The 27,677-nt window shown below is 35.2% G+C and overlaps 1 protein-coding gene across 3 annotated transcripts; it reads left to right on the top strand.

Annotated features, from left to right (window-relative positions):
- The first annotated feature begins 533 nt into the window (after positions 1 to 533).
- LOC101899644 (mucin-1) lies at positions 534 to 27,677 on the top strand. Of its 3 annotated transcripts, none has more exons than XM_005186625.4 (3): positions 534 to 726; positions 24,380 to 24,571; positions 24,641 to 27,677. In XM_005186625.4, exons 2-3 carry the CDS (start codon positions 24,458 to 24,460, stop codon positions 25,973 to 25,975), a joined length of 1,449 nt encoding a protein of 482 aa, XP_005186682.1. In that variant the 5' UTR covers positions 534 to 726; positions 24,380 to 24,457; the 3' UTR covers positions 25,976 to 27,677. The 3 variants fall into 3 exon arrangements, with proteins under 3 accessions (XP_005186682.1, XP_011293819.1, XP_058980462.1); XM_011295517.3 differs by lacking the exon at positions 534 to 726 and adding an exon at positions 15,369 to 15,514; XM_059124479.1 differs by lacking the exon at positions 534 to 726 and adding an exon at positions 15,601 to 15,760.

The raw sequence follows: 27,677 nt of genomic DNA, 5'->3' as shown, positions 1-27,677 counted from the left end.
CGGGTAATAAATGCGACGTGTACTTACTGATTCTATGCAGATCATCAAAAGGAACTATGGGTCTATCTCATTTTCTTTTGCCTGTTGCAAACAAATGTACAAAGACATTATAACCCGACTACCTTGTGGTGTTGAGTATAAATAGGGAAATGGTTCGAAAACACGTATTTGGATTATAATAAAATTCGTGCGAATAAAAAATCGCGAAATTTACAACACTGTTGATAATCATGAAAAAATTCGAAGGCATAAACACAAATATAGCAATAACAAAAACAATGATGCAACACAGCTTAAAAGCTCAAGTTCGCAGTAAAGAACATAAACATACCGTACAAAAAAGCTTTTGCAATTTTAGAATAATAAACCGAAAGAGGAAGTGGAAGAACAAAAACTTTTTTTTTGGCAGTTTTTAAAAACAATTGAAGCGGTGAAGGCGGCGTTTTGCTTATTTCATGGTTACGGTCGGTCGGCGGTAGAAGTTTAGTTTTTTTTGTGTTATGCCTTCAAATGCATTGAGTGGCAGCCGGGAAGAAAAGAAAGGATTAACAAATAATAATTTTTTAATAAAAATTCAGAAGTTCAGAATTTGTAGGCCAAACTGCAATTGCGTATTGCAATCGAAAGGAAACTTAACGACAAAGAAGCAAACCTAAAGTCCAGACAAATAAATAAACACCGCCCGTCCGAATAGACGTCTCATATGAATAGCAGGAACCTGCCCATGTAAGTATGTGTGTGCAATTGAATGAAATAAGCCGATGAGAATGGTGGCTAAACGTTATTATTGTGGCAGCAACAAAATACCCACCTACCGATAAACAGAAGACATGTGTGGTTGCTTGAATGGCGAAAAGTTTTGAAATTTGTGGAATTGAGATTGTGTACAGGTAGGTAGGTACATATGAGTAAAATGCCGGTAGGGAAATAAAACATTTAGCGTCTGAAACAAGCTTTTGTCAAAGCTTTACGTTTATTTTACGAACCGTTCTTCATCAAAGTTCTTTAAAAAATAATAATAATATTTATTTCAAAGTGTGTTGTTGTATATAGACGCAAATACATGTGTGTACTTGCCCAGGTACATATGTATTAATAAACGTACGCAACACTTAGATGATGAAACAAAAGTTTGTTGAACTTCAACTTGTCAAACTCCCTCAGTGTAGTGTGTTGTCAAAGTTCTCAGTAAAAGACGCTTGCGATTATTGAAAATATTGCCAAAGGGCCAAATTGTCTTAGGTCTGCAGATTTGCAAATGTCACCACCATGCATTCATTCAACCATCCGTCCATCCTTCCATTACCTCGCCATGTCTGGTACTCAGCGTGAACTCTCATTTAAAATTGAACTTTAACACAACTCTCATTGTCGACCGGAAGTTTTGTTCTTTTAAGGTACTGGGTACAACACTGTGAGACAAAATGTTAGGGATGTCGATTGAAACTTTGAGATCGTATGGTTAATGCTCCTAATGTCTATACCATTGAAAATTGTTTGCAATATTTGGTCTGTTCCAGAACTCCAATAATGTAAAAGTTTTTACTACCATAACCGATTTTCCTTTCATGATATCGAAAAACTTCAAATCTAATAGATTCTTGCAGGCTCTCACAGCAAATTTCAATCCGTTTCCGTATTAAATTGTACCAAATGTACATTTTAGCACTAATGGTATACGCGTTGTTCGAATTTCGAAAAAAAACTCTTTAGTTTGTCTATCCTACATGACATCAAAAACCATCACTCCAAATTTAAGAATTCCAGCTCCATTGATTTCTCAAATACTGTACTTTTTAGTACGTACTTCCAAATCCCTCGCCAAGTATCAACCAAGCCGCACAAAAGTTCATCCTAATGCCAAATTTTAGACTTTCACTTAGTACTTTTTAGTATGTATTACCAAAATTACCTCCAAATTTTAACCCTACACCCAAACAGTGTTCCTAATGCGGTAGCGGTATCCATACACGCAATATCAAATTTAGTACAATTCAGTACCTTTCGTGCACATAAGTACACATTTAAAAAAGCTACCAACATACCTCAATCCTACAATGCAAGTGTAATCGTATTTCCAAATTTAAGGATTCCAGCTCTATTGATTCTCTCAAAATTCGAATTGTACCAAATTTAGTTCCATTTAATACGTAAAAGTACGAATTTCCAAAACTACCTATATTATCCAGTCCTTAAATGCAATAGTAATCTTATTTCTAAATTTCAGAATTTCCAACTGGGAATTGTACCAAATTTATTACCTTTTAGAACTTTTCGTGCACATATTTACAGATTTCGAAAACTTCCTCGATATCCGAATCCTACACTTCGCCAGTGATGTTAATCTCCAATTTCATAATTCCAGCTCCATCCGTTTCTCCAAATTCAAATTGTACTAAATTTAGTACCGTACACTTCCAAAACTACCTCCCTACATCGACCCTACTCTTCAACAATGATTCTCATTCCAAAATTTTAGCTCTAACCGATCACATGATACAAAATGGTACCAAATGTAGTACATTTTTGTATTTTTCGTACACTTCTAGTATGAATTTGGAAAAACTTTTTGTACAATTATAGCACACATTTCAAAAAAATCCATATCTCAATTCCATATACCAACAGAGACCTCAACATTAAATTTTAAGATTCCTATACCTACACCTAGGACTCTTCGAACAAATATAGGACACATTTCCAAACCACTGCAAACCTCAAACACTGATACCATTCAGAATATTTTCTCAATCCCTTCACCCAGTCTCAAATCTAGTAGTTTTCGTACAATTATAGTACACATATCTCAATTCCAGATATCAACAGAGATCTCAATATCAAATGCTGAGATTCCAGCTCTCTTTCTTTACCCAATACCCAATTTAGTGCCAATTAAAACTTTTCAAATAATTGTAGTGTACATTTCCAACCCCACCTTCATATCTCAACCGTAGACGCCAACAGTGACATCTATATCGAATTTCCTCATTTCAGCTCTATTCCTTCATTCTGTACCAAATTTAGTACGTTTCGTACAATTATAGCGCACATTTCTAAAACCACCACTAGATACCAACAGAGACCTCAATATCACCTAATACCAAATTAAGTACCATTTAGGACTTTTCGTATAAATATAGGACGCTTTTCCAAACCAATAATCTAAACATCAAAATTCAGATTTTTATCTCTATCTCTTCGTCCAATACCAAATATAGTACACATTTCCGAGACTACCTCCACATGTCCAAGCTACACATAAACAGCGACAGATTTCAAGCACTGTATGTTCACCCAATACCAAATTGTACCAAACATAGTATTATTTAGTATTTTCCGTACGAATATAGGACGCATTCCAAACCACGGCCAAATCGCAAAAAATATGTACCATCAATAATCTAAACATCAAAATTCCGAATTGTGTCTCTATTCCTTCACTCAATACCAAATATGGTACCATTCTGTACCTTTCGTACAATTAAAACAACAAATACAATAACAATTTCAATCCACCTCTTTATCACAACCTACTACCAACAGGGACCACTACATAATATTCCAAACAGTTCCAAATTTAGTACAGTTCGCACAATTAGTACACATTTCCAAAACTACCTTCATATATCAAATTTCCCAACCTTAAGTCTCGTATCAAATTTTAGCCTAACCATTTGGTATTTTAGAAGTTTAGTACGATTTTACAACTTTTTGTTACCTTAAAATTCGAAACCCCTTAGGTACATCTATCCTGCACACCATCAGTGATTATTAAAATATATTGAAACCTGTGTTATGATTATTCAAATTGTTCACCCTTTATGGAGTAGGTTCCAAAGAAATGGGCCAATATTGTCCATTTGGTATTGGACCTAAATAAATATGACAAAAATATTGTGACGTGCCTTCACTTTATATGAGATATGTGATAATTTTTAGAAACTGTTAAAATGTGAGTAATGTCCAGATATAGTCGACCGAAGCATTTCATATTTCATCTAATACAGACAGACAGACGGACGGACCCACATCGATAGACCGATTACAAATGCACTTGGTAGGTATATTTTAAATATCCGTGTTATCACTCACCTGCACATTGTGAGTGACGCTTATTCTAAATTTCGAGAATCTGACGAGTTCAAAAATATATTCAAGGAGAAATTAATCTGCAATGACAACACTAAACATAATCGACTACGTGGTTAATACACATGTATGTATTTATTTGTGCCTGAAATTATTCTCTGCAACTGTCCCCATGTCGGTTTCAAATTGAACCCCGAATGAAACAAAACAAAACAAGTTCATTATTTTTATTTCAACAACTCTTTCGATACGTCCTCCCTCATTGGAAATGCATAATGTCGTCAGAATAAGAACAACAACAATAACACAAATAACAACACCATACCCTCGCTAAATTAAAAAACCACGATATATGACCCGCCACAGTTCAAACAAACCCTCCTGCTGGGAATTGAAAAGCTTTCTTTCAGTTTCGTCCTTACCACGAACATCGACAAAGCAACAAAATAAAAGTAAAACTTCCTCAACGTAAAACGTTCTCAATGTTTCATTTCCTTACTGGCGTGGTTATATTGTTTAAATGCTCTCATTTTTAAACTGCCCGTGGAACTGCATTCAAGCTTTCTCTTTCGGGCTTAACGGCCAGACAGTATAAAAAATGCCGGTCCAATGATGGAATCAATAAAAAAAAAACATTTTAAAAAGCTTTTTTATGCAGTTATTTATTTGGCTGTTTGTATCGAGTTTTTTGAGTATTACCAAAATAACATCTGTCGTTCGCTGCTTGGCAGGGATGGGAATAATGTGTTAACTACGAATATATCGTTAATTTACCCTCAGAGTGTCATAAATCATCTTTGCTCTATCTGTTCCAAAACCAGCAAGAATATACCAATTTTTGAATTTTTTGATCATCTTTGCTTTGTTCCAAAACTTGCAAGAATCTACCAATTTTGGATTTCTTGTATACCATAAAGGATAAATAGGTTATCGCAGTGACATTTTTACATTCTTTCAAGTTTTCGAAATCCGTTTTGGGACATTTGGAGACATTCTAACGATGTCCGTCTGTCTGTCCGATTTGTTTCAAACTTTTAAAAATTTTACTGAACAAATTCGTTGATAAGCAATATCGGTCCAATCCTTCTTATACTCCCCCAGAAAAATTCAAGGTTTTGCGAAAAATTTAAATCTGCGTTTTATGAAATTCGTACCAAAAAGGTACGAAAAGTACTAAAAATTGAATACTTTGTATTGCACAAACGGAATGTTATTTTGAATGAGAGTCACTGATGGAGTGCAGGAAAGATGTACCAAAGGGGTTTTGGAAATTCGAACCTTAAGGTTTCGAAGTGTACTAAAATTGTACTAATCTTCTAAAATAGTATCATTTGGTATTATATGAGCGGATAGAGCTAAAACTTGAAAGTTCGTATAAGAATCAAGGTAGAAAGTACGTTTTATATATGAAGGGGGTTTTGGAAATGTGTAATACACTTGTACTAAATAATACTATATTTGGTACAATTAGGTATTCGGTGAACAGATAGTGCTTGAAATCTGACCTGGGCATTTGGAGATTGATTGTGTACTATAATTGTACGAAAAGTACTGGATGGTACTATATTTGGTATTGGGTAAAATTCTAAATTTTGATATCTAGATTACTGATGATATCAGTGTCTGAGGTTTGGCAGTGGCTTGGAAATGTGTCCTATATTTGTACAAAAAGTCCTAAATGGTACTAAAAACTGAATGGTAGGGCTGGAATTCTAAAATTTGATTTTGAGGTCTCTGTTGGAATTGAGATTTGGAAATGTGTACTATAATTGTACTGAATGGTACTACATTTAGTATTGGGTAAAGGGATGGAGATAAAATTCTGAAATTTTTTACTCGTATTAAGATTACTCTTGATGCCTTCTTTTGAGATATGGAGGTGGTTTTGGAAATGTCTACTATGATTGTGCGTACTAAATTTCGTATTGGGTGAAGGAATAGGACTGGAATCTTCAAATTTGATATCAATGTCACTGTTTGTGCCTTCGATTGAGAAATGAGTACTATAATTGTATTAAATGTACTAAAAATGTATTCAAATCTTTGAACCTTTGAAGGGGAGGTACCGGAAGATATGGTCCGATATCTACCATCTTTATTACAGATCTTGTGTTGATGGAAATACAGGGTTAGATTTAATATCTGCAACAAAGTCAAACGACATAATTTTAATATTTTTTTTTTTAAATTTTATTGAATGAAAGCAAACAATGTCGGAAATAGCATCAAATTTTAGAATAAGTTTAGATTTGTTCGAATTAGTCAGCATTGGCACGAATTATGGCCTTCAAACGGCCAATGAAACCGTCACACGCTGCCCGAGTGTTGCTCTGCGGTATTTTTGCCCATTCCCGGCGAAGCGCTTGTTTGAGGTGATCGGCACTTTGGAATTTTTTAGTCCAATAGTCCAACGGATTGGAATCCGGAGATTTTTGTGGCCACTGTGGTGCGTGCTGAATGCGATGGTCCTGAGTCCTGTTGGAATGTTCAAGGTTTGCGGCCAAAATGTTTGCGTGACCAAGGTTTTAATACAGCCTCCAGAATATTTTCGCGATAATATTCGGCATTTATTCTGATGCCATGGTCGATTAAAATGAACAGAGAGCGACAGTCGCCTGTTAAAGCGGCCGGCGCTTGAGTTCTGGTGACCAACCGAAGGTGCACATTTACAGGCAAGTAAACACGATAATTTTGTTTGTTTACAAACTGCTGGAAGCCAATGCTTTCTCATCGGAGAAAACCAAATTCGGGGCTTGACCACTTTCGGCCAACTCTTTAGCTCTTTTGAGTCTATTTTCTTTCTGTTGCGGTGTAAGTTCTTGCACTTTTTGGAATTTCAAAGGCAATATTCCATTCGGCAAACATTAAAAAATGAGCTTGGGGTAATCATTTTTTAATATTTGCCGAATGGAATGTTTCGATATGTTCAGTTCACGAGCTATTTTTCGGCCACTGCGACGCGGCTTTCGATCAAGTCGCTTCTTTACTTTTTCGAACCATTTCTGCTGATGTTGAGATATGAAGAGAAGCGAATGCTTATTACGGATTTTATGATCACTTTAGTTATTCAAAATTTTGACCCTTTGTGGGGGTGGTTCCAGAAGCCATGTTCCGATTTCTACCATCCTCATACAAGATCTTTGTACTGATGGGAAAATTGAGATGTAACAAGTCTGAATGGAATCGGATTTTAAATTCACGTTTTATAAGCTTTAAGGATATTCAAAATTTTGAACCTTTGTGGGGGAGTTACTAGGCGGAGTGGAGCGATATATTCCGTCTTCACAGTAGATCTTGGTAGAAGTAATGGGATATGTGAAATTTGAAGAGAACCGGATGATTATTTTGGATTTTATAATCGACTTAGTTAATCAATATTTTGTGGTAGAGGTACCAGAAAGATTGGTCCGATCTCTACCATCTTTATAACAGATCTCGTGCTGGTGGAAATATTGAGATGTACCAAGTCTGAATGGTATCGGATGTTAACTTTACGTTTTATGAACTTCTAGATATTCAAATTTTTGACCCTTTGTGGGGGGGTACCAGGAGGAGTAGACCGATATATTCCATCTTTATACAAGACCTTGAAGTAGTAAAAATATTGTGATATGTGTAATTTGAAGACAATCGGATGCTTATTTCGGAATTATAATTATTCAAAATGTTCACCCTTTGCGGGGGAATTATTTGATGGAGTGGACTGATATTGTCCATTTTCACACCTGACCTAGTACCCCGGTATTAGGATTTGCAAAGTTTGAGCAAAATCAGATTATCCTTTCTCTTTCTGTGCAATAAAATATTTTTTTTTTTTTTTTTTTTTTTGAAAATTTCGGTCTTATTTGGGGGAGGTACCAGAAGGAGTGGACCGATGAACTCAATCTATGTTCGATAATATTATTACGAAGTACCAAGTTTGGATCAAGTCGGATACTCCCTTCGAGAGTTATCGTGCGCACCAGCAAGCAGACAGACAAACAGACGGACGGACGGACATCGCTAGATCGACTCCAAATTTCCTGAAACGGATTTGGTCCAAAGAGACCTAGGGTCTAAGACCCTTATTTCAATGAGACACGCTTTGGCCGTATGAACAGATATATACCCTCTGTAGTCGTATGACTGAGGGTACTAAAAGACTTAACACGAACTGTTGGAAGGAATTTAAAATGTTAAGGTGGACTTTTCGATGACGATGTAGCGGGCCCTTGCTTGTTTATCATACATAACAACATAATTCACTTATGTTTGACTGATTTTAAAGAAGAAAGCTCCAACTGTAATATAACCCCATTTTATTGTTTTTAGTACACTCTCCGTGTCCGTAAAACTGAAGATATGATATGCGTCTAATTTCATTAAGCCCGATTAAAGACGAACACTTTTAAAAGAGTATTACGAAACATTACTAAATCAATACAGGTTTATTGAGACATTTGTAAGAGTATTCTTCAATTACAGAAAACTAGTTTTCCCAAGAAAATGCTCTGTCTCGCAGACTTGTTACAAATCACAACCCAAGACCAAACCCGCTTATATTTGGTGGGGTTCGTCTGTCTGCCATTTAAATCGTTGTGTTTGCCTGACTGCATTTTCTTCATGAAGCTTCAGCGTGAATGCTTTTTCTCGCATCAAAATGGGAGCTTTCCACTACATAATGTGAGAGAATAGTTCTATGTTCTGACATTGCTGCCAAAGAATGCCACACGATATACGAATAGACAAGCAGCTAGGCGAACTTTTACGAGATTATTCTACCATCCTCCATTTGTGCGATAGCATTCTGTTGCAAGAGAGCTTCTCCGGTTTATTCTTCGCGTCTCTTTTTGTGTCGATGTGGAAAATCCACTCTGAAAAATGCTTTTACATTCAAAGTCAAAGGTTATCGAACTTTTAGGCATAGAACTTCAAATGCAAACAAGAAATAGAGAGGAAAACACAAATGTCGTAAAGCTGGAATAACACAACACCGATGACAATACTAATAATTGCAATAACAACAACAGTAACATCATCATCAGCAGCAGCAGCAGCAACACATTTTTCAATGCCAGGGGGAGACGCTGAATCATTGCAGCAGAATTTTTCTGCTTGGGATAGTAGAGAAGCGACTGATAGGAAGGTAGACATTTCCAAGTGTTTTCGGAATGTGAGAGTGATTTTTTACATTGAACGAAGCTACAATGGAATTTATTGGGCTGGTAATGCCATGGATTTCTCGTATATAGGTACATATGGGTATAACTTAAATCATTTACCTACCAATAACTTGTTTGTTCCTTCTGGAACCTTGGATATTTTTAACCACTTTCGAAATTGCGAATCATTTTGATTGCAGACTTTTTGAGTTTTTTTCTTTTTGGTTTTTCTAAATTTTAATTTTTTTTATTATATTGACTCTCGGTTTGTGGAGAGGTACCAACCTCGCTTACATTTTTATCGTCATTGCTATAGAGTGCATCATATCACTTCGAGAAGGATTATATTAAAGAAATAGATATCGGAGCCGAGTTCCACCAAATGGAAACGTACGTCCCGAAATTCACTCCCTTTGGGCTGATATTAGTCATTATTTGGACAAAAACATGAGATCGGATTAAGGATATATAGCCCCCATATCCAACCGATCTTGACAAAATTTAAGGCATTTATCTTTGAGCTGTATCTGATATCTGGAACCAAATATCATTGACGTAGAGTGCATATTACGCTTGAGAGCGGATGACACATATATATGGGAGTCGTAGGTATATCTGAACCTATTTTCACCAAATTTTACGTAATTGCTTCTAGACTGAATTCGGCCGGATGTGTGATCATTCTTGTGGGGTGAATATTACGAATGTGGGAGACTTAAACACCAAATCGGATGAAGCATGTATATGGAAGCTATAGCCATATCTGAACCGATTATCACCAAATTTAAGGTAGTCACTTCTAGACTGAATTCGGTCGGATGTACCGAAAATTCAGATCATTTGGACTGATATTGGCCATTTGGTGCACAAATAAGCCAAAATCGGTTGAAGATATATGTGGGAGCTATATCTTAGCCGATTATCACCAATTTCGGGTTCGTCCTTGGGTCAAACAAATATTGTTTGCAAAATTTCATCTCCATCGGATAATACATGCGACTTGCAATTTGTTTACAAAAATACATGAACGGACGGATAGCCGGACTGACTGACATGCATAAATCGACCCAGAAAGTGATTCTATGAATATCTTCAAAAGTAACTACAGGTCTATCTCTCTTCCTTCTCCATGTTACAAACAAATACACAAAGACATAATACCCTTACCTCTATGTGTTATCTATATCGATAAAAGAGGAAAATGTTTGTATGTTTGTTTGTTTGTTTGTAATTTATGGACTCGAAAACCGCTGAATAGATTTCCTGAAAATTTGCATGTATACCGCAACATCGCCTCAAAGTAACATAGGCTATATACATTTTTGAAATTCCACTTGGATGTGGAGATATAGCATCAGAATCGGAGGTACCTCCCAAAAATTTAGATTTTGTGTCACATAACTATTGATCGATTACAGACACAGTCTCCAAATTTGGAATGCGTAACGGAATTTGGAACAAAAATTAAGTTGCCAAATTATATTGAATTCGGTTTAAATTTGGATATAGCTCCCATATATATTTTCGGCCGATTTCAAGCATTTGATTCACCAAACACGCTATGTATCCCAAATTTCAATAAAATTTGAAACGTGTGATGGATGTTATCTAAAAAATTGATTTCACAAATTATATTGAAATCGGTTCAGATTTGGTAAAGCTTCCATATATATTTTCGACCGATTTCATGTATTTTATGCACCATACACGATATGTATGTTCGATTCCGAAAAAATTTGGAATATGTGACGGGATTTTGATTAGAAAATAAATTTTTCAAATTATATTAAAATCGGTTCAGATTTGGATATAGTTCCGATATATATTCTCGGCCGATTTCACATATTTGATGCATCCAAAGCGAGAGAGACGAAATGTGGCACCAAAAAAAAAAAAAAAAAATTGCCATATTATATTGAAATCGGTTGAGGTTTGCGTATAGCTAACATATATATTTCGGCCGACTTCATACATGTTATGCACCAAACACGATTGCAATGAAATTCAGAATGTGTGGCGGAATTTGTTTATAATAATAAATGTGATAAATTAATTGGAAATTAGTTAAGAATTGGATATAGCTCCCATATATATATATATATATTATCGGCCGATTTCACATATTTGACGCACCAATTTCAATGAAATATGAAAGTTGTGGCGGAATTTGGTGTAAAAGTAAATTTTTTAAAATTATATTTAAATCGGATCAGATTGGGATATGATTTTAATAAGAACCATTGACCCACAACGCCTTAGGCTAAAACTAAAAAACAACACAACAATTTTTTGAAATACGCTTATTACGGGGAAGTATGTTGCTACCTCGAATTCACTAATTTGCAATAGAAATGAAACTCAACTTCAAAAAATTGCAGTTTCCTGCACGCTTGGTATTTGCTATGAAATAAATAAATCCAAAGGACAAGCCCTTCGTGTATGCATGTCATGTTACTGCTTTTCTAATGGGTTTGCTTATTAACGCATTAAAGTAGTGCAATATTTTTTTTAATTTTTAATTTTTTTTTTATCCAACATATATTCGTAAATAAAATTTTGAAAGCATATAAAATCAAAAGGGGTAGCGAAGCGTACCGGGTTAAGGTGGTAGGGTATAAAAATGACATCATCTTCGTTGGACTAAAAATTGAGCATATGGAATGTGTTTCATTTTTAAATTTTTCTACAATAGTATGAGGGAGGTTCCGAAAGGGTGGGTCTGATATAAATATTACAAGGTGCAAGATTTCTCCTGTATCGTCTACTTCCTGTACTTTATATGAGATAATTTTCAGAAAATACTCAAATGTGCGTGATGTACCACATACAGTGGACCGTAGTATTCCACTTCATGTAGTGCTAATGAAAGAAGTTAAAAAGTATCAGTCAGTTAGCCGACTTCAGCCAATGTTCGATTATTTGGATATATTTCTACTTCTGTTATGATTATTTAAATTGTTGACCCAAAATGTAGTAGACTCCGAAGGAATGAACGAATATTGTCCATTGTATCGTATCGGACATAAATAAATATTGCAACTTGTCAGGTTTGGACTATATTGGTTACTTCCTTCACGTTATATGAGTTATGTGATAATTTTTAAAAAATTTTGAAATGTGCGTGAGATGGAGCATGAAAATGGAATACTTCGCTCGACTATTTTTGGTACCGCACTCACATTTCAACATTTTCCAAAAGTTATAAAATAAAGATACCTTAAATCGCATGTACCGTTTTATGCTTTCGTGAGTATTTACACCGTGTAACAGAAAAATTGGATTGGAAAATTCTAATTGAATAGTATTTGGTTAGTAGATAAAAATCCTAAAAGAATTTTGGGTTTTTGGGCCAAACATATTTAGGAGCCATTATTTATAGTATTAACCATATACAAAGGGCCTCAAATATTTTGTTCTATACTCCGTAAATGTATCGAAAGAGTTTTAATTTTGATGCATTCCTATTGGTTACACGTAGAATTATTTGTACAAAATATGGGTCATGTCGGTCGACAGCCCCCATAAAGGGGAGAACCCCGATTTAGCGTATTTTTTATATTTAGCCATACTCTTTGAAGCTAATTTCCTCAAGTTTGGTAATTTGATATTTTAGAAAGATTTAGAAAGATTCTTTCAAAATATGAGTATAGGCCCACTTTTTGGTATAATCCTCATACAAAGGTATCCCCTGATTTCAGCTATTTCCTGGATTTTGACCATATTTTGTCAATTATTTGGCATCTTAGCTTCTAAGACCTTCTAGAAGACCTTTTCGCAGAAAGTTTTTGTCGTCAATATTTTGAAGTAGCGCCCATATAAAGGTACCTCCTGATTTGACCTATTTCGATTTGGCATAAAATGTGCGTTGCTAATTTGGGTTTAGAGAGGGTCTTAAATAGGACGATTGTAAACAGTTGATATATACTTTTTAATATATATGCCAATCATTTGGGTTTCTGATTCTCACATAAAAACGCTATAAATCTACCGATACATGAGCCAGATCTGCGAATTATTATGCTTTTTATGCATTTAAGACTAAAACTGGGGGCCGGCAACGCGGTCCGTTAGTTAAGTTAAGGAAGTAGTCGATATAATCCAAATCTGGCACGTTGTAATATTTTTATCCGGCTTAGGTCCGATTCGAAATGGAAAGTACTGGCCAACTAAGTCAGAGCCTCCCCCATTAAGACTCAAAATTTTGAATATTTATAACAAGTAAAAAGCCGTAAGTTCGGCCGGGCCGATCTTGAATACCCCCACCATTTTCAACGATTTTGGCAATTTTAAAATCCGTTAAAATTCTGTTAAAATCTTAAAATTGCAGAATGTAGCCGTTATATTAGGGTTTATACGACGAAGTGGACCTGCATAGGCAACTTTTGTCGTAACCCATTACTACATTCAAATGCGAAACTTGAATAAAAAATCGGTGAATGATGTAGCTATAATCATCAAAATACCGAATATAGGGAGGTATTGGGGCTACACGAAGATGAGGACCTGCACAGATAATTCTCTATCATAGGCTGTAGTATCCATTCAAACAACAAATTTGAAACAATTCCGGTGAATAATGTCGCTAAAATCAACAAAATACCGAATATCGGGGGTACCGTTATATGAGGGCTATACGAAGACGTTGACCTGCACAAACATTTTTCTGTCATGGGCTGTAGTACCCATTATTAACTTCAAATACCAAATTTGAACAATTCCGGGGAATAATGTCGCTTAAATGATCAAAGTACCGAATATCGGGATGTACCGTTATTTGGGCGCTATATGAAAACGTGGACCTGCAGAGACAGTTTTCTGTAGTATCCGTTATGAACTTAAAATATCAAATTTGAAACAATTCTGGTGAATAATGTCGCTAAAATCATCAAAATACCGAATATCGGGAGGTACCGTGGGGGGGCCATACGAAGACGTGGACCTGCACAGACAATTTTCTGTCTTAGGCTGAAGTACCCTTTACAAACTTCAAATACCAATTTTTAAACATTTCCGATGAATAATGTCGCTTAAATCACCAAAAGACCGAAAAAAGAGAGGTTCCAATATATGGAGGCTAGGTCTAAATGTTGGTATAGCCCCCATATAATGGTCCATTTTCAATAACAAAAGTACTGCAGACATAATACACATTTGAGTACAATTTTATCAACCTACTTCATTTCGTTCGGAAGCTAGAGAAATTTCCACAGACGGACGGACATCGTTAAGTCGACATAGAATTTTATGCTGATCAAGAATATATATACTTGGTGGCGTCTAAAATGTATATTTCGAAGTGATACAAACCTCGAACCCCTCCATACTATGGTGGAGGGTATAATAATCATAACGGATTTCAAAATATATTTATATAAACGGAAAATAGCTGAGGGTATAGACTTGTCGGCAAGGCGGACTGATACTTCGTCCCATGTTTAGGTATAAAGGGTATCGGTGCTGCCCGATTTGCGGAATTTTGAACATATATTCATATTTGTATCGAAATTTCGTTTAGGGAGGGTATTAATAGTTCCGCTATATCACTTGTCTGTCATATTTTTTGTTACAATATTTTGTGAATAGTGCAATATTGAGTACTTTTGAGTAAATATTTATAAATATGTTCTTGGTAGTTTTTACTTTTATTCTCCTACACTCCAGTTCCAGAAATTTATAATGTACATATGCACTTCCTATACACATGAACATTTATACATAATCAACTAAGGGTCAATGGATGGGATGGATGAGTAGCGAAAAAGGGCTTTTTGCAATGCTGAGAGCAAACTTTACAACAAAATTCTGAACGAACTTTTGCGAGCAAATTCAATGAGAGGCATAAATTCTCTTCCTCCATCAGACAGACCATGGAGCGGACATGGTTCGAATACTTCCTCCATTCATGCTATGCATTTATTTGCTGGCATGAAAGGCTTTTACGGGATCTAATTTAAAGTTTCTCATTGTTGGCGACGTAACCGTTGTCGTTGTCGTCGTTTTGTTGTTGTCATTTTCGCTCTTCTTCTTATCCATTTTTAAAATTGCATTTGCAGAACAAAAAAGAAAAAAAAACGAAAAACTTCAAGAATGGTAAAGCAGAGAAAGAACAGAACCAACCGAAGAGTTCCAATAGTTTGGCTGTTCAGTAAACAAAGAACAGCCAGGAAGATCGGTTTGGCCCGTCTCACTTCGCAAAAAATCAAAAAATAATAAAGACAATTTTCAAAAATTTTGTCATGGTGGAATAGACTAGACACAGCTATAATTGCAATTACGGTTCGGCGGTACGTTCCAATTGGAGTTTTTTGTGTTACATTTTGAAAAAATAAGAAATAAAAAATAATTAAATATTTGAATTTAAATATGGAATCAAAAGGTAGTAAAACAGTAATTTAGACAGATAAAATAATTACTTTAAATTCTCCCCCAAGTGATTTGTAGTGCTTTGATTAAAAAGAAAAAAAAAAACTTATTTGGAAATGAAAATATTTGATTCTATTGCCCGTGGAATGGTCATTCTGTGTTGTGTGGTATGTATTTATGTGTCTGTCTGTCTGGCTGGCTGCTGTTGCTGCATCTACGTATTTTTGCACCATAAACTTGACCTTAAACTTGTTCAGCAAGTTCTTGCATAAAAATCTGCAATACCAAACTGAGTGCACTGAACAGCGACGGCAGCAGCCAGCCATCCAAACAACCAAAATCCAGTCAGTCAAAGCAACCATCCCAAAAGCAATGCCAAAATGATTAAAACACAAATAGAAACAGACCAAAAGCTAAATGCTCCCAAAATCCACCAAAGAAGCTCCCCTCCTGGAAAATCAAGCAAAACGTTGAAGAGTCATTAAAACAATTTTAAAGATAGACAAAAGGTAGAAGAAGTAGAAGAAATTGATAGGAAAGCAGCGAAAGAAAAACAGCGCCTTAACAAAGCGAACATTTATAGAAGGGAGCTAAATGGGGCGTACGCACCTACTACAACAACAAAGAAAAATGACTTTGTGTTTGAATAGCAGGGTTTGGTAATACCCTACATTTTGAAGTGAAGTCGAAAAGCTTGATTGAAAGAGTGATTAAAGTTATCAGAATGGTAAATATTGGGAGGTAGCACGAAAACGTGGGCCTATATAAAGGGTTAAAATTTTGAATAATTACAACTCTTATAAAATGTGAAGTGAGTGATATTTTTATATACCCAAGGTCTGGTGTGCAGATGGAATATATCGGTTCACTGCTTCTGGTATCTCCCCCAAGAAGGGTCAACAATTTAAATAATCATAACAGAAATCAAAATATTTTTAAATAATCGAACAATGGCTGTGGGTATATATCTGCCGGCAAAACCGACTGATACTTTTTAACTTGTTCAAAATGAATAAAAAAGTACGAAAGACAAAAGAAATACCTGGATTTTTTTAAAAAAGATCCAAATTGTTTATTTTTTGAAATTCATGGCAAAAATGGTTAATAACTCCAATGCGCACCCGCAGTGTTTCTCTTTTCCAATCATTGATTTTAAATATTATTTGTTTAAGTTTTTGGAAAAATTTAACTTCTATGTATTAACAAACTTTTGGGGGTCTTTCATTACTGTTTGTACAGCATATAATATGACTAAATACTACGTATCTAAAAGCTACTCGCTCACTGTAAACTTAATACCACAATATTTAATTCCACCTCTATCCTCTCTCTATCTCTGCTCCATACCGAATTATGCACTTTTCGTACCACGTTTTTCCAAAAACTGTCCATTGTCTAACCCGCAGTAACCTTCTAAGAAAAATTCATAAGTTCAGCCCTACTCCAAAAAATTATATCCAACTAGCAAGTGCCGGCTACTTCGTCAGCGAAAAGTCCATCTTAGAATTTTAGATTCGTGTTAGTCCTTTTTAGTACTCAAAATGCACAATTTGTTAATTACGACAACATTTGTCCAGACTTCCAAGGATTTATTTATATATATGTTTACATATTACACCAATATTAAATTTTCTGGATTCCAGCTCTATCCTCTCATCTAATAACCAATTAAGTAACACCTAGCACACTTCCAACAAGTACGCAGACAACAACAATGACATCTCTATCAAATTTCAGATCTATTGCTGCACCCAATACCAAATTTAGTACTTTTCGTACAATTACAGTACCATCTCCACATCTCAATTGCAGATACCAAATTTCGGCATTCCACCTTTATCCTTTCGCCCAATACCCAATTTAGTACCACTTAGTACTTTTCGAACACATTTCCAAAACGATCTCCGTATCTTAACCACAGACATCAACAGTGACATCTATATCAAATTTCATGATTTCAGCTTTATTCCATCACCCAATACCAAATTTAGTACTTTTAGCACGAATATGGGACGCATTTCCAAAACCACCTACAGAGATCTCAAATTTGAGGATTGTAGCCCTATCCCTTCACTCAATACCCAATTTAGTACCACTTAGTAACTTTTGAACAATTACAAATTTCCAAAACAGCATTCATATATCAAACTTACTTTTCAACCTTAAATCTCGTACCAAATTTTCAAATTTTACTTCTATCCGTTCATGGTACCATTTTAGAATTTTATTTACCATTGTTGAACTTTTTGCTACCTTAAAGTTCGAATTTCCTAAAACCATTTGGTACATCTACCCAGGAACCCATCAGCGACCCTCATTGGGCTGGATATACTTCAGACATGGTATAGGTAACAATTTTCCAATGTGCGAATTTTGTTGAAAATCTGTTAAATATTAAATATTTAAATATTTTGACTTGTGCCCAAGCCTCTTACAAATATTTATATATGCCAAATTTCAAACAAGTAAGCAAAGGCTATAGTCGTGCGGGGCCGACTATGTCATACCCTACAACACTACAATATGTTCGAAGCCTCTTATGTCCAAATCCATTTTGGAAGATTTCGCTTTTGAAATTTGACCAGGGACATTTGCCCAATATTTACGCACTCCGTCGTATTTTGCGATCATCTCCAAAAGCAAGAGGCCCCTCTGTATCTCCAAATTTAGACTCTTCTATACGATCTTCTTGTCTACGATATTTGGCTATATTCGTCAACGAAATCAGCAAAAAAGGCATAAGTTCGCATTTCGGCTATCGCCTGTAAGTAATGTTGGTATTTTTCAGACAAAAGTAGTGGTCCATTCTACCCGCTGTCCTAAACTCTAACTTTATGCGAGATTTCGTGTCGTTTGGTTTCTATTTATGACCTTTATAACGGCTGCAAAATCAGAAACATTTTTAGTTGTTGGTCCATTTCAACCCCTAAATATATTGCGGACATCTTTGAAAACAATAGGCCTAGCCCTTCTGAGCCTTACCCTACCCTTTTCGTGAAGATCGGACGATAATTGCAATCTGTATATAATATCCCAAACCTGTGTTGTAAGGTGGAAAAATATTACAAAATGTACACCTTAATATTATAAGTCAAATTGAAAAAATCGCATGCGATAAAAAATATGAAAAAATAAAAAAAATGTCACAAAATACTAAAAAATCTATATTAAGATCATTTTTGACTTATTTTTATGTGATTTTTTTAGATTTTATACTTTCATGTCAAGACGGCATTCTGAATTTACAAAATTTGTCAAAATCGGTCCAGCCATTCTTGAGATATAAGCATTCCATCTAACATTCCTTTCCTTTGTAAATACACATTGTATATATTTCGCTATATATATCCGATATATTTACTATCGACATCTACGTAACGGTCAGAATTGACCTGTTCGTCTATTTATGATTTCGCCGGGACAAAAAATATTCGCGGTATAATGGAAATTTGACTTTTATTTAACACAAATGTTATAGTATTTTTCACCCACTAAATATTACCCGATGACCATCAAAATCGGAAGGCCTCTGCCCAGCCCGAAGCTTTAGCCCCATGTAAATTTCCGCGTCGATTGGTCCATAATTGCGACCTGTAGAGCAACTGCAAAATCAGGAAATTTTTCAGTTTTTGGTCCATTTCGACACCTAAATTTTGTGCGATCATCTCCAAAAGAAATAGTGTTCTATTCTGACCTTATCCCCACCTTCATTCTAAATTTCGTGAAGATCGGGCCATAATTGCGACCTGTAGAGTGATTACAAATTAACATGGACAGACGGACGGACGGACATACATAGCTAGATCGACTCAGCTCGGCGAGATAGGAAGATCCATATATACTTTTCTATGTGGGAAACCAATATTTCGAGGTGTTACATAATTTTTGGCCCAATCAAACTTATAATACCCCCAACACAAAGTGTTGTAGGGTATAATAAATCTGATACTTCCTTCAATTTCTATGAGATATAAAAAAACTGTAATGCATTTAAAGAGTTGGGTGGACAGTATCGCCTGTACCTGAGGATTTGAAGCTTATGTAGTATCAATGCGATCTCAAGGGTTTATATCATTTTAACTATGTTGACTTCTTCTGAGTTTCCATTATGGGTCCCTAGTAAAACTGATACATATTTGTCATTTTATCATTTTTGTTTTGGTTTCTACCCCAAATGCGTTGTAGCACACACAGTATTGACATAATCGTTTGCATGTTGGTCCCCAACTCCTCCACCAAACTAAGTACACTCACCATTTCTAAATTTTTGATATTTTTAGAACAACGCCAATAAATGACAGAAAAAATCAGGCATTTTACTAACTATCGTCACTTTACGCACATATACACAAACAAAATTACATGCAGACATTGCAGCTAGGCCTCCCTCTCTTGTCGTACAACGCATTCAACTTGATTCAATTCAGATGGCATAAATACAACCCAACAACACAATAATGCCTCTGCCAAAGCCCATACAATATTCAAGTTTGAGGTTACTCTGCTGCATTGAAGAATAAACAACAGCAACAACAACAAAGTGAATGCATCCATCCATTTGTTTGTTGTTCGTCGTACATGCAATCTAATAATAAAAATCATGTCTGACAATAAAACAACAATAACAAGCAAATGAAACTTTCAGGAGAGCAACAAATTTGAATCGAAAAAACATAAATAAAGTGAGAACGAAAACTTGCCGCTCTCAATAAACTCAAGTTCAAAGCTTTGCATCATAAACTTGGGAGTTTTGTTTTTTGTGTGGGTTGTAAAGCTTTGTGTTTATTTACTTGTTTGTTGTAGGCTATTAAGCCGGCTTACGAAGAGCAAAAAGTAAAAATGGCAAATACATTGATATTTGGTACCAGATATCAGATACAGCTCGAAAATAATTCTGCCAAATTTTATCAAGATCGGTTCAAATTTGGTTTGATATAGCTTCCATATATATCTTCGACCTATTTCGGGTTAAATGGGCCCCGAATGGCCAATATCAGTCCAAATGACCTGAATTTTGGCACATCCGACCGATATCAGGTTTGTTGTGCAAAAAATAAGAGGTAATATCAGCCCAGATCGAGTGAATATCGGGACGTACGTTTCCATTTGGTGCAACTCAGCTCCGATATATATATGTTTTTAATATAATCCTTCTCGAAGTGATATCATGCACTCTGTAGCAATACTATTTGATATAAAATATTAAAATGTCTCCGTCAAATTGGATATGCCTCCTATATATTAATTCCCTCTGAAACCAAATTATAACCGGTATGATCTACTTGAAATAAATTCTTTTGTTACGGGAGCTCTACTAAATATGATTAGTGGTGTAGGGTATCATATAGTCGGCCCCGCCAGACTTTTGAGTTTTTGTTAGTGGTTTAATTATGTTGTTTATTATTTAAAACAATGCATGCACACAAAAACTATGCACATGTTATGATTTTCTGACATTCTAGGTTTTATATATTATTAAGAATTTCCTTTTTCGGAAAGAATAATAGGAAAATATTTACCTCTTACACCACAATGTCTTCAAAATCTTCCATGTTGAAGTTTACCGAGCAGGATATTAGTAAAACCATTACACAATGTGGACCTATAGACCGTAGAAATCAACAGTGACCTCACCCTTCACCCACTACCAAACTTATTAAAACAATCTACATCTCTTCATCCAAGACATCAACAGTGATCCCAAAATTAGTACCATCAATACTATTCGAACAATTATAGTGCGCATTATCAAATCAATCACCAGAATTTAGAATTTCGGCTCTATTTCTTCATCCAATACCAAATCTAGTACTATTTAGTACTTTTCGTACAATTATAGTACCCATTTCGAAACCCACCTCCATATCTCAATTCCAGATAACAACAGAGATCACAATATCAAATCTAGTATTTTTCGCACAGACATAGGACGCATTTCCAAACCACCGCCAAATCCCAGACGCAGATACCATCACTAATCTAAATATCAAATTAAGAATATATACCTAATATAGTACCATTCACAGTTCCAGAACTACCTCCCTATGTCCAGGCTACACATGGACAGCGACAATATTACCAAATTTCCGATTTTAGGCACTATATGTTCGTCCAATACCAAATATGGTACTATTTAGTGCTTTTCGTCCACTTGTAGTACACATTTAAAAATAATTAGAAAATTCCAGCTTCACCCTAAACCCTAAACCAAACTGCCCAAATTTAGTACAGTTCGCACACTTGGTAAACATTTCCAAAACCACTTTCATTATTTCAAACCTTTTTTCCAACATTGATTTACATACCAAATTTTTAAGTTTTTAGCTCTATCCGTTCACATGGTATCACAGCAAACGGTACCATTTTAGAAGTTTAGTACCATTTAGAACTATTTGTAACTTTAAAGTTCGAATTTCCAAAAAAACCTTTGGTATATCTATGCACTAAATCAGTGAATTTTATTCCAAATTCTAGCTTATTCCATTTGTCCAATACAAATTATACAACTTTTAGTATAATATACTACTTTTCGTTCCCTTTTAGTACGAATTTCTAAAAACACCAAATGTGTAATATTAACTCAAAGGGATGGAATTTGGCACTTACGACCAAATTGAGCCTAGAAACAACTATATCAAATTTGGTTCAGATATATATTGTTCATCCGATTTGTTATATTTTTATACCCTCCACCATACTATGGAGGGTATATTAACTTTGCCATTCCGTTTGCAACTCCTCGAAATACTCACGTCAGAGCCAACAAAGTATATATATTCTTGATCAGCGTAAAATTCTAAGACAATTTAGCGATGTCAGTCTGTCTGTCTGTTGTAATCACGCTATCTTTCAAATGAATTGAGATAGAAGGCTAAAATTTTGCAAACATGTTTATTTTTTCAGTAGGCAGGTTAAGTTCGTAAATGGGCTATGTAGGTCCACGTTTTCATATAGCCCCCATACATCGGTACCTCCCGATATTCGGTATTTTGATGATTTTAGCTACATTATTCAGCGCAATTGTTTCAAATATGGTATTTGAAGTTCGAAATGCATACTAGAGCCTAAAACAGAAAATTATCTGTGCAGGTCCACGTCTTCGTATAGCCCCCATATAACGGTAACTTCCGATATTCGGTATTTTGATGATTTTAGCGACATTATTAGGAGTGGGAGATCAATAAATCCGTATTTTGTTTAAGTTAGATTAGAAGTTAGTTTTAACGAAGTGTCAACCATCAGGCTATTTAAAATGAAGGTATTGAAATGTGGTTCTTGTGGAAATAATAGTTATACCCTACACCACATAGTGGCAAGGGTATTAGGTCCACGTTTTCATATATCCCCCATATAACGGTACCTCCCCATATTCGGTATTTTGATGATTTTAGCAACATTATTCACCGGAATTGTTTCAAATGTGGTATTTGAAGTTAGAAATAGATACTAGAGCCTAAGACAGAAAATTATCTGTGCAGGTCCCCGTCTTCGTATAGCCCCCATATAACGGCACCTTCCTATATTCGGTATTTTGATGATTTTAGCGACATTATTCCCCGGAATTGTTTCAAATTTGATATTTGAAGTTCGTAATGGGACATACATTCTGTGACAGAAAATTGTCTATGCAGGCCCAGGTCGTAGTATAGGCCCCATATATCAGTACCTCCCTATATTCGGTATTTTGACGAGTTTAGGTACAAAACCCACCGAAATTGTTTGAGATGTCGTATTTGAAGTTCGTAATGGATGCTACAGCCTGTGACAGAAAATTGTCTATGCTGGTCCAGGTCTTCGCACAGCTCCGATGTAACGGTACTTCCCTATATAGGATATTTTGATGATTTTAGCTACATTATTCTCCGTTAATTTCAAATTTCGAATTTGAATATGGTAATGGCTTATGGCAAACAATGCCTATGTAGGTTCACATCGTATAGACCCCAATATAACGGCTATATTCGGTATTTTTAAAATTTTAAGGATTTTATTTTTTGAAAATTTTCAAAATCGTTCCAAATGGTGGAGGGTTTTCAAAGTTCGACCACGCCGAACTTACTGTTTTTTAACTTGTTAATTGTTATATTATTATATGAAGCTCTACTTACTATGCAAAGGGGTGTAGGGTATCATAAAGTCAAGAACTTCATGCAAAAATCTTTTGTCTAAAATTATTAATGAATTTTCTGGCAAAATGTTGAACATCGTAATATTTCTATAAAACCCAGATCAAATTCTAATTCGGCATTCTTTTAAGACATTACCGTCTATAAGTGCAAATGTTCAATAAACGATTGGAGATGAATACAATTGGGAATATTACCTCTGTCATTTCCCTAGTTTTCTAAAAATAACTGTTTTACACCAGGTCTTAATAAAGTGATCCTTGACACCTTTCCTCCACATCTTTCCAAAAAGCTTTTTGCTTTACTTAATAAATCAATACCAACTCTCAATATTTTTAGAAAGAGCGCAAAATTTCTGTTATATTCAATAGTTATAGTTGGATATTATGAATAAATTATAGTTTCGCTACACAAGTTTGTTTCTAATGAACCAAAATTTGAATTTGACACCTTTATGTTAGAATTTTTGACACCTGTTACGTTAGTACTTTTATAATATGATATTTCCATAAAAAATCTCTCTCTCACATCATTAAACCCAAAACTTCCAACACACATATGATCACTTAACTGTTCCAAAATACTTTATTAATAAATTTTTTAAAAATGATTAAATCCGCCACATGGTTATTTGAATATTTCTATCTTGTTTCCTTACAGATTAACTTCATGAAATAATCCACTTATGTAACACATTCAACATTAAATTACCCAGGAAAAAAACATAAATCCACACCAATGGCTAAGACACGAATAAAAACCACACCGACACGCATGCAGAAGGAGGCTCAAACAGCTTCCGCTGCTGTCAATTCATCCAGCAATAGAATTGTTACGGAACAAGTCCTAAAGGTAAGGTAAAATCGAATATTTATTATTGCCACACCTTCAATTGATCAATTTGCACTTTCCTCTCCCTAGAAACGAATTTGTGCTCTAAATAGTTCCATGCTAAGCACCAAGGAAGCACTGCCCATACAAACGTCAATAATTGTACAACCACCACCGAAACGTACAAATTCCATATCATCTGCCACATCAACAATTTCCCATAGCAGTGATGGTCATTGCAGCAGCAGCATTGAATCACCACCACCATCACTACCCTCCAGCAGCTCCGCAACAACTCCGCCCACCTCCAATTCAAATGGACCAACTATGGATGAATTGACTGAGAATGCCATTAAAACATTAAATGCCGGCCTATTGGCCAAAACCAATGCATTGGCCTTAAAAAATCGTAAAGTTTATATGATAACTGAAAAGTGTGATGACAGCGGCGCTGATGGCGTTACTGGGAACGGAGGTGCTAACTGTGCCAGTGGAAATGGTGCGGGCGGAAATTGTGCCCCCGGACAAAAACGTAAAATGTACTTAATAATGGAAGAGAAACAGACGGATGATGTGCATGGAAATGGGCTGGCTGATAAATTTATGAAATCAGAAAACGGTGGCGGAACCAAAAAGTTAACACTCTTCGCTGACTCCACCAATGGTCAGTTGCCACAGAAAATTGAGAAAATTTTACCGGAAATCCTAAGTTGCATACAAGCTAAAGGTACTGCTGCTACAACAAATGGCAATGGTTTAGCCATCACTCTGGCCAATACCAATGGAGCAATTGCAAGTACAGCAAATCAGGATACGAATGGAAAGCCCACCGTAATAAATGATAACTTGAATACAAATAATATCCGCTTGAAAACACAAGTTGATAATAATAACGAAAGACTGCCTTTAACACTGCCACCAAAAAAGAATCGTACCAAAATCATAACCACACAAATCATACCAGTCAATAACAACAGCAGCAACAGTAACAGTTCCCATCCCATTACGTCCACATTAAGTGTTAGCAATAACAACAATGAGCAATTGCTGGTTCTAAAAGAGCCACACAGTTTAGTTTCCAGCTCTTTACATAGTGGTGGAAATTCCAAACTAAACTTCACACGCAGCGATAATTCAAGTGCCACTCCGGTCATTGTAAATGCCAATACATTGTTAAGCAATGGAATCGCTGCCTCCACAAATGGTGTCAGCAAGGAAAATGGCAATAAATATTGTGCGACCACAATAAGTTCATCCGTCCCGACACAATTGCACAAGAACATAAATCTCTCCACCGATTTTTTATTTCTCATGAAAATGTTACCCAAACTGGAAAGTATTGCCGAACCGCATAAAACCTATGTAAAGGCATGCATAGAGGATCTAATCAATCAGTATGTTCCACCAGGAGTGGGAGATCAATAAATCCGTATTTTGTTTAAGTTAGATTAGAAGTTAGTTTTAGCGAAGTGTCAACCATGAGCCTATTTGAAATGAAGGTATTGAAATGTGGTTCTTGTGGTAATAATTGTTATACCCTACACCACATAGTGACAAGGGTATTATGCTTTTGTGCATTTGTTTGTAAAATTGAGAAGGAAGCGAGATAGATCCATAGTTACTTTTGAGGATCTTCATAGAATCTCTTTCTGAGTCGATTTATTCATGTCAGTCCGTCCGTCTGCCCATGTATTCTTGCAAACAAAATGCAGGTAGCATTTATTATCCGATTAAGATGAAATTTTCCAAACAATATTTGTCTGGGCCAAGGACGTACCCTATTGAAATTGGTGATAATCGGGTCAGATTTAGATATAGCTCCCATATAAAGCTTCAACCGATTTCGGATTAATTGTGCACTAAATGGCCAATATCAGTCCAAATGACCTGAATTTTGGCACATCCGACCGAATTCAGTCTAGAAGCAAGTACATTAAATTTGGTGAAAAACGGTTTAGATATAGCTATAGCTCTATTACATATGTTTCATCCGATTTAGCGTTTTAAGTCCCTCACATGTGTAAAGTGCACTCCAGAACAATTATCCTTGGTATAAGATATCAGATATAGTCCCGAAATACCTCTGTTAAATTTTTTTCAAGATTGGTTCTTATTTGGCTATAGTTCCCATATATGTCATCAATACGATTTCAGGTTTATTGTTAAAATCAGTCGAAATGGTGTGCATTTCGGGACATAGGTTTTCATTTTGTGGAACTCAACCCCGATATATATTTTTTGAATATTATCCTTCTGGAAGTGATATCATGCACTCCCTCTGAAACCATACTATAACTGCTCTAAAACCAAATGTTGATAAGTAGTATGATCTACTTCAAATAAGTTCTTTTGTTACAGAAGCTCTACTAAATATGCATATTGGTGTAGGGTATCATATATGTATTGTCGGCCCCGCCCGACTATTGACCTTTCCTTTCTATAGAAGTCCACACAAGATATTGCAAACATCGGGGATCAATGAGGACTTTAAGATATTGAATAAATAGATGACCAATGCGGCATTCGCCACATGTATGTGTACATATAAAATCAATATGATTTTCTATAATCACAATTAAAACAGATGAGTTGTTCTATGTATATCTTAATGTTCTCTATCCGTCGTTAACTAAAAGATCAGTTTCCACAATTACCAAAATTAAAAGCAAATGAAAATTTTTCGAATTTAAACACAATTGCATTATTCTAGCTTCAGCTACAACATCAATGAAGCTTTCTATAAACAGAAAATCTGTTGAAAATATTAGGTCAATTTGATGTCCTCTAGAAAGAAAACCAGCATGGTGTTTTATAAATAATAATAATATACTTCATTTTTTTTTATATTATTTTAATAAATGAAAAATGAATATTTTTTAATTTAAAATTTGACACTCTTTTTATATTATTTTAATAAATGAAAAATGAATATTTTTTAATTTAAAATTTATATATAGATATTGTTTAGCATTAATTTTAAGAATATATTTTATACATGTAACGCGAAATAAACGTAAGACATCTGTGGAAACTGTACAAACGGGGATACAAAAAGGAGAAACAACAAAGAACTGAATACATATTTTTAAAATATACCAATTAAGATACAAATATTGATATTATAATT

The sequence above is a fragment of the Musca domestica genome, unplaced genomic scaffold (assembly GCF_030504385.1).
Source record: "Musca domestica strain aabys unplaced genomic scaffold, Musca_domestica.polishedcontigs.V.1.1 29, whole genome shotgun sequence".
NCBI lineage: Eukaryota > Metazoa > Arthropoda > Insecta > Diptera > Muscidae > Musca > Musca domestica.
The sequence above is the reverse complement of the archived record's forward strand: the minus strand, read 5'-3'. Positions and strand labels throughout refer to the sequence as shown.

Excerpts from the sequence above, each read along its gene's own strand:
- LOC101899644 (XM_005186625.4), top strand. The coding sequence starts at position 24,458 with ATGGCTAAGACACGAATAAAAACCACACCGACACGCATGCAGAAGGAG. Across the intron at positions 24,572-24,640 it reads TTACGGAACAAGTCCTAAAG|AAACGAATTTGTGCTCTAAA; the intron begins GTAAGGTAAAAT and ends TCCTCTCCCTAG.